Source organism: Myotis lucifugus, unplaced genomic scaffold (genome assembly GCF_000147115.1).
Source record: "Myotis lucifugus unplaced genomic scaffold, Myoluc2.0 scaffold_3493, whole genome shotgun sequence".
NCBI lineage: Eukaryota > Metazoa > Chordata > Mammalia > Chiroptera > Vespertilionidae > Myotis > Myotis lucifugus.
This window is the reverse complement of record NW_005874541.1, coordinates 7224-15532: the sequence shown is the minus strand read 5'-3', so window position 1 is coordinate 15532 and position 8309 is coordinate 7224. Positions and strand designations below refer to the sequence as shown.

The 8309-nt window shown below is 68.3% G+C and overlaps 1 protein-coding gene across 1 annotated transcript in view; it reads left to right on the top strand.

The window, feature by feature from the left end:
- Positions 1–6: 6 nt before the first annotated feature.
- The window catches only part of LOC102428994 (cadherin EGF LAG seven-pass G-type receptor 3-like), a gene marked incomplete at both ends in the record, with an annotated part of 15521 nt that continues 7218 nt past the window's right edge, over positions 7–8309 (top strand). Inside the window, 10 exon segments of the mRNA XM_023749190.1 lie at positions 7–481; positions 484–2492; positions 2494–3490; positions 4892–5547; positions 6114–6334; positions 6570–6685; positions 6976–7064; positions 7169–7326; positions 7739–7902; positions 8127–8289. Coding sequence (XP_023604958.1) covers positions 7–481; positions 484–2492; positions 2494–3490; positions 4892–5547; positions 6114–6334; positions 6570–6685; positions 6976–7064; positions 7169–7326; positions 7739–7902; positions 8127–8289 — 5048 coding nt within the window.

Sequence of the window (8309 nt, the reverse complement as noted above, 5' to 3'; positions counted from 1 at the left end):
GGGGAGCCTGGCCTGGGAGTTGGGGAGCCTTTCTTCGTGGGGCTCCGAGGGGGGAAGCCAAGCTCCCAGAGTGGCCGAGGGTCCCCCGGGCAACCGGATGCGGGGCTGGGGGCGGAATACGGGGGCCAGGCACCCGGGAGCCGCGGGCGGGGGGCCGGCCAGGGCCCGGGGTCTCCGTTATGCCGGCGCCCGGAGGTTCCCGCCTGCGGACGGACGGGACCCTCACGAAGAGACAGTTTGTCGCCAGAGGTTCCGTCCCCAGGGGTCCCGGCCCCAGAGAACAGCTTGCCCTTCCCTTCGGACCTTCTGGTTCGGCCCCAGAGGAATGCTGGGAGAAGCGCCCCCCAAAAAGTGGGAACCACGCGATGCTGCGGGGAATTGTGGGTGCCGGGGCGCAGGGGCCAAAGCGAGAGAACCCTGAGCCCCCGAGCCGAGAGGACGATCTCCCGGGCGGACTGTCCTCCCGGGGCCGCGGGGCCTGGCGCGGCCTGGTTTCAGCACCGCGCGCGGCCAGGACAGCTCCCGCGCCGGGTTCAGCACCGCGCGGTGACCGGACAGCTCCCGGGCCGGCGCCCGAGCGCATGCGCCCCCGCGGCCTCTTCCGCCGCCGCTTCCTTCCGCTGCGCCCGGGGGTCCCGGCCCCGCCCGGCCCCTGGAGGACACCCCTGGCGAGCCGGGCCCGCCCCCGTCGCGCCGCCAACCGCCACCCGCAGTTCCCGCAGTACAACTACCAGGCGCTCGTGCCCGAGAACCAGGCGGCGGGCACCGCGGTGCTGCGCGTGGCGGCGCAGGACCCGGACGCGGGCGAGGCGGGGCGCCTGGTGTACTCGCTGGCTGCGCTCATTAACAGCCGCTCGCTGGAGCTGTTCAGCATCGACCCGCAGAGCGGCCTCATCCGCACGGAGGCCGCGCTGGACCGCGAGAGCATGGAGCGCCACTACCTGCGCGTGACGGCGCAGGACCACGGCTCGCCGCGCCTCTCGGCCACCACCATGGTGGCGGTGACGGTGGCCGACCGCAACGATCACGCGCCGGTGTTTGAGCAGTCGCAGTACCGGGAGACGCTGCGCGAGAACGTGGAGGAGGGCTACCCCATCCTGCAGTTGCGAGCCACCGATGGCGACGCGCCCCCGAACGCCAACCTGCGTTACCGCTTCGTGGAGCCGCTCGCTCCGCGCGCCGCCGCCGCCGCCGCCTTTGAGATCGACCCGCGCTCGGGCCTCATTAGCACCAGCGGCCGCGTGGACCGGGAGCACATGGAGAACTACGAGCTGGTCGTGGAGGCCAGCGACCAGGGCCAGGAGCCGGGGCCGCGCTCGGCCACCGTGCGTGTGCACATCACCGTCTTGGATGAAAACGACAACGCGCCGCAGTTCAGCGAGAAACGGTACGTGGCTCAGGTGCGCGAGGACGTGCGCCCCCACACGGTGGTGCTGCGCGTCACGGCCACGGACCGCGACAAGGACGCCAACGGCCTGGTGCACTACAACATCATCAGCGGCAACAGCCGCGGCCACTTCGCCATCGACAGCCTCACGGGGGAGATCCAGGTGGTGGCCCCGCTGGATTTTGAGGCCGAACGTGAGTACGCTCTGCGCATCCGGGCGCAGGACGCCGGCCGGCCCCCGCTGTCCAACAACACGGGCCTGGCCAGCATCCAGGTGGTGGACATCAATGACCACGCGCCTATATTTGTCAGCACGCCCTTCCAGGTGTCCGTCTTGGAAAACGCGCCCCTGGGCCACTCGGTCATCCACATCCAGGCGGTGGACGCAGACCACGGGGAGAACGCCAGGCTGGAGTACGCGCTGACCGGGGTGGTCCCCGACACGCCCTTCGTCATCAACAGCGCGACCGGCTGGGTCTCTGTGAGCGGCCCCCTGGACCGCGAGTCTGTGGAGCATTACTTCTTCGGTGTGGAGGCCCGAGACCACGGCTCACCCCCTCTGTCCTCCTCAGCCAGCGTCACGGTGACTGTGCTGGACGTGAATGACAACCGGCCCGAGTTCACCACCAAGGAGTACCACCTGCGGCTGAATGAGGATGCCGCCGTGGGCACCAGTGTGGTCAGCGTGACCGCTGTGGACCGGGATGCCAACAGCGCCATCAGCTACCAGATCACAGGCGGCAACACCCGCAACCGATTTGCCATCAGCACCCAGGGCGGGGCCGGGCTGGTGACGCTGGCCCTGCCCCTGGACTACAAGCAGGAGCGCTACTTCAAGCTGGTGCTCACCGCCTCTGACCGGGCCCTGCATGACCACTGCTACGTGCACGTCAACATCACCGACGCTAACACCCACCGGCCCGTCTTCCAGAGCGCCCACTACTCCGTGAGCGTGAACGAGGACCGGCCCGTGGGCAGCACCGTGGCGGTCATCAGCGCCTCGGACGACGATGTGGGTGAGAACGCGCGCATCACCTACCTGCTGGAGGACCACCTGCCCCAGTTCCGCATCGACGCCGACTCGGGGGCCATCACGCTGCAGGCCCCCGCTGGACTATGAGGACCAGGTGACCTACACGCTGGCCATCACCGCGCGAGACAACGGCATCCCACAGAAGGCGGACACCACCTACGTGGAGGTGATGGTCAATGACGTGAACGATAACGCCCCCCAGTTTGTGGCCCCCCACTACACGGGGCTGGTCTCGGAGGACGCCCCGCCTTTCACCAGCGTCCTGCAGATCTCAGCCACTGACCGGGACGCTCATGCCAACGGCCGGGTCCAGTACACTTTCCAGAACGGGGAAGACGGGGATGGGGACTTTACCATCGAGCCCACCTCGGGCATCGTCCGCTCGGTGAGGCGGCTGGACCGGGAGGCCAGGCCAGTGTACGAGCTGACGGCCTACGCTGTGGACCGAGGTGTGCCTCCGCTTCGGACTCCGGTCAGCATCCAGGTGACCGTGCAGGACGTGAACGACAACGCCCCCGTCTTCCCCGCCGAGGAGTTCGAGGTCCGGGTGAAGGAGAACAGCATTGTGGGTTCGGTGGTGGCCCAGATCACGGCGGCGGACCCCGACGAGGGCCCCAATGCGCACATCATGTACCAGATCGTGGAGGGGAACATCCCCGAGCTGTTCCAGATGGACATCTTCTCCGGAGAGCTGACGGCGCTCATCGACCTGGACTACGAGGCTCGCCAGGAGTATGTGATCGTGGTGCAGGCCACGTCCGCCCCGCTGGTCAGCCGAGCCACCGTGCACGTCCGCCTCGTCGACCAGAACGACAACAGCCCTGTGCTCAACAACTTCCAGATCCTCTTCAACAACTACGTGTCCAACCGCTCGGACACCTTCCCCTCCGGCGTCATCGGGCGCATCCCAGCGTACGACCCCGACGTCTCCGACCACCTCTTCTACTCCTTTGAGCGCGGCAATGAGCTGCAGCTGCTGGTGGTCAACCAGACCAGCGGGGAGCTCCGGCTCAGCCGCAAGCTGGACAACAACCGCCCGCTGGTGGCCTCCATGTTGGTGACCGTCACAGGTAAGGGGTGGGGGCAGGCAAATGACTTGTCCGGGCCTCTGGGGCTCCACAGGGCACCTCAAACCAAAGAGGGATCTCCACGCCTTCCAAGAATCCCTGCACCGCCCGGGGTCTGCCATAGGCCTCACAGGTTAGGTTCATACAGTCCCTGCTTAGGCTCTTGGGAAGTCTCTACAGAAAAAAAAGACTATGAGCTGTCTACTACCCCAGGGATGGCCCCCTCCCTCCAAAGGCTGGAGGTCCTGGGTGAATGGTCTGGAGGTCACAGAAAAGCCAGCAGAGGCCGGTCAGCCCGCACCACACCCCTGTCCAGAAGATGGGTTCCTTTGGGTCCACTCTGCCCCTCACCCCTCCGTGCAGGAGAGGGGAGCCAGTGGTTTAGTGGTCACAAACAGCAGCGTACTCTGGCAGCTTCGGGCAGAGGGGGCCGCATTGGCCTGGCTACTATCCAAGGGACTGACCAGGCCCTGCTCTTTGGGAAAACACGCAGAGGCCCACCTGCCTCCTTCCCGCCTGCACAGCGGGTGTCACAGAGCCCCTCTTGGGGAGCTGCCGTGGGGAGGCTCTGGTCACCCTGCTCTGGAGGCTGCGGAGGCCGGAGACAGACGGTACTGGCGTTCGCTCCCCAGTGCGGGGCCTGGTTCCTGGCCCTGCCGAAGCAGGCGCCACCTCCACGTGGCACTCAACTTTCGCACCAACCACCAGTCCTCATCGACCGCCCAGTGTGTGCCACGGTCTGGGGACAGGCGTATAAGCCCCTCATCCTAATCCTGGGGGGGCCACTGAGATCGAAGGACCCGGGTCTGGGGTGATGGCAACTCGCTGAGGGTGGGAGAGGTTGGGGTGCACGACCCTCCTGGTGCGAGGGAGCTGACTGACCTGAGGGGGTGGGTTGAGTGTTACAGGGCCTGGGCCAGGGGAAAGCAGTTGCTGACAGAGATAGGGATGGGTGACCCCTGACCTCGAAGCCTCTGTGTTTTGGAGGGTGTCTTGCTGGTTGTGCAGTGCTGGGGGTGGGGGAGGATGGGTGGTCAGTGTCCTGAGTGGGGTGGCCTGCTGACTAGGATAACTTGGGCAAGGGTGAGTTGCACTTCGACTCTCTCGTGTTCTGTTGGAGGAGTGGCTTGCCGACCTCTGGGCACTGGGTGGGGAGGGGTTGCTGGTTGGTCCCTGGCCCAGGCCCTTCTTGTGTTGGAGGGAGGGGAGAGGAAGCAGCAACTTGCTGACCCCTTGACACGGAGAGCTGGGTGCACCAGGGCCACAGTGGTCACGAGTCCCTTGGCAGGGTCAGCCTGCTGACTCGGGGGCCAGCGCCCTGGGCCGTCACTGGCCCGAGCCCTCTGTGTCCCGGGGAGGGCCGCTGCTGACCCCAGGCTGACCCCGTCCCTTCCCCGCCCGCAGACGGGCTGCACAGCGTGACGGCGCAGTGCGTGCTGCGCGTGGCCATCATCACGGAGGAGCTGCTGGCCAACAGCCTGACCGTGCGCCTCGAGAACATGTGGCAGGAGCGCTTCCTGTCCCCGCTGCTGGGCCACTTCCTGGAAGGCGTGGCCGCGGTGCTCGCCACGCCCGCCGAGGACGTCTTCATCTTCAACATCCAGAACGACACGGACGTGGGGGGCGCCGTGCTCAACGTGAGCTTCTCGGCGCTGGCGCCGCGCGGGACGGGGGCGGGCGCCGCGGGGCCCTGGTTCAGCTCCGAGGAGCTGCAGGAGCAGCTGTACGTGCGCCGCGCGGCGCTCGCCGCCCGCTCGCTGCTCGACGTGCTGCCCTTCGACGACAACGTGTGCCTGCGCGAGCCCTGCGAGAACTACATGAAGTGCGTGTCGGTGCTGCGCTTCGACTCGTCCGCGCCCTTCCTGGCCTCGGCCTCCACGCTCTTCCGCCCCATCCAGCCCATCGCCGGCCTGCGCTGCCGCTGCCCGCTCGGCTTCACCGGAGACTTCTGCGAGACCGAGCTCGACCTCTGCTACTCCAACCCCTGCCGCAACGGCGGCGCCTGCGCGCGGCGGGAGGGCGGCTACACGTGCGTCTGCCGCCCGCGCTTTCACGGGTGAGCCCGCCCGCGGGGCTGGGGCCGGCCCGGCCCGGGAGCCTCAGGCAGAGCGCGAGGGCGGGACCACAGTGCAGGGAGGACGGGGATGAAGGAACCGGCACGGGCGGGACCACAGTGCAGGGAGGACGGGGATGAAGGAACCGGCACGGGCGGGCGCGGTGGGACCAGAGCTGGAGAGCCTGGTCCTGGGAGAGTCCAGGGCCCAAGGCCTCGGTCGGGGCTGAGGCTGTGAAGGAGGCGTGGCCACTCCGGGGGCGGGGCTGTGAGCGTCCGTTGTAGTGGGTGGGGCGGGACCACGGGGCGTGGTCAGCGGGGGCGGGGCCAGATCGAGGGCGTGGCTAGAACCGGGCTGGGCGTGGTTAGGGATGGGCGGGACCAGACTGGGGGCGTGGTTAGAGTCTGGATGGGCGGGGCCAATGGCTGGGCGTGGTTAGGTGGGCGGGCCAGACGGGGGCGTGTCACTTAAGCGCCGGACCTTCCGAGGCGTTGAAACCCGCCTGGGAGCCCTGAGCCTCGGGAGCCGAGGGGCCTGGCGGGGTGGTGACCGCGGCTCCACCCGCAGGAGAGGACTGCGAGCTGGATACGGAGGCCGGACGCTGCGTGCCCGGCGTCTGCCGCAACGGGGGCACCTGCGCGGACGGGCCCTACGGCGGGTTCCGCTGCCAGTGCCCGGCGGGCGGCGCCTTCGAGGGCCCGCGCTGCGAGGTGTCGGCTCGCTCCTTCCCGCCCAGTTCGTTTGTCATGTTCCGGGGCCTGCGGCAGCGCTTCCACCTCACGCTGTCCCTCTCGTAGGTTCCCGCCCCGCACCCCTGCGGCCTCCGCGCGTCCCTCCTACTGCCCGACCCCGCCTCCGATTCCTGCCGCCCCTCCCCCCGCCCTGCCTGGGCGGTCACTGCAGCGCCCCCTCGCTCATCGCTTCCTCCTACCCCGGCCTGGGCTCCCTCCCCGCCAGCCTTCTTGTCGCAGGGATGGTGGGTGCGAGGAGTGTGCGGCCTGTGACTCCCTCTGCCCACCCCCACCCAGGTTTGCGACAGTGCAGCCCAGCGGGCTGCTCTTCTACAACGGGCGTCTGAACGAGAAGCACGACTTCCTGGCCTTGGAGATCGTGGCTGGGCAAGTGCGGCTCACCTACTCCACAGGTGGGTACCCCGGGGGTGTGTGGGCGGGGGGCGCACGTGTGTGGGGGCCAGTGTAGCCCCCAACCCCCTGAGGTAGCTGCACATCCGCCTCCGTGGCCACAGACAGCGGTGAGAACCTGGTTCCGGGGGGAGAGTCCGGCTCCGAGGTGTGTGCTGCTGGCCGCCCCGGGCACTCCGGTGCTCCAGTGTGGTCACCGTGTGTGGGCTGATCTGATGCAACAGGGTCACCCTGGGGGTGGCTGCCTACATGACTTGGGGGGGGTCAACCTCCACTCGCATCATCCCAACAGGTGAGTCCAGCACGGTGGTCAGCCCCACAGTCCCAGGGGGCCTGAGTGACGGGCAGTGGCACACGGTGCACCTGAGATACTACAACAAGGTGGGCATCCCCTCGGCCTGGGCGTGGGGGGAGCCGGGATGCCAAGTCCTGCCCCTCCGGGGTCCCCGCGGGGGTCCCGCTGAGCGGTGTGCCTGGGTCTCTAGCCCCGGACAGATGCCCTGGGGGCTGCTCAGGGCCCCTCCAAGGACAAGGTGGCCGTGCTGAGCGTGGATGACTGTGACGTGGCCGTGGCTCTGCAGTTTGGAGCTGAGATTGGAAACTACTCGTGCGCGGCTGCCGGCACGCAAACCAGCTCCAAGAAGTGAGGCCCCACCCTGCTCCCCGTGCCCTCTGGGGGCAAAGCCCACCAGCCCGTCACACACCCCCTTCTCACTCCCGCCCACCAAGCTCCCCACCCTTCCCCAGACCACCAGGTTTCCGCTCCCCACAAGGACCCTGAGACCCCACCTCACCTCTTCTCCGTCCGCCACCCCAGACACCACGTGCCTCGCTCTCTCATCCTGACCCTCAGCCCGCCCTCCCACCTTCCCCCAGACTCTGCCCATCATGAGCTCCTCTGCACCCCACCTGAAGTAAGGCCCAGCGGCCCCCCAGCCAGGCCTCCTCAGTGACCTCGCCCTCTAAGTCCTACCCCCACACCTCCTATGACCCCCCCCAGGAGCAACCCTACCCTGGCTCCAGTCCCACCAATGACCTGGACCCCTGACCCCCAGGTCCCTGGACCTGACAGGCCCTCTGCTCCTGGGGGGTGTCCCCAACCTCCCCGAGAACTTCCCCGTGTCCCACAAGGACTTCGTCGGCTGCATGCGGGACCTGCGCATTGATGGCCGCCAAGTGGACATGGCGGCCTTCGTGGCGAACAACGGCACCGTGGCAGGTAGGCAGTCCCTGTCCTCGGGTGGGGGGGCCGCAAGAGTGACCCCCCTGCTCACGGTCTCCTCTGCTGGCCGGCACGGCTCGGTAGCTTCTACAACGGGCCTGCACGGGCGTCTGCACGGGCCGCCTCCGTCCAGGTCGTGGCCACACGCGGTCCCTGTGGACCCCAGGTCCTGCCCGCGCTGGGCCCTCGTCTCACGCGCTCCCTGTGCCTTTCCTCCCCAGGCTGCCAGGCCAAGCTCCACTTCTGCGACTCGAACCCGTGCCAGAACCACGGCCGCTGCGCAGAGCGCTGGGGGGGCTTCAGCTGCGACTGTCCCGTGGGCTTCGGCGGCCGAGACTGTCGGCTCAGTGAGTGGGCGGCTGGGCCGGGGGGCCTGCAGGGCCGGCTCCTGCTCCTGAGGGGGG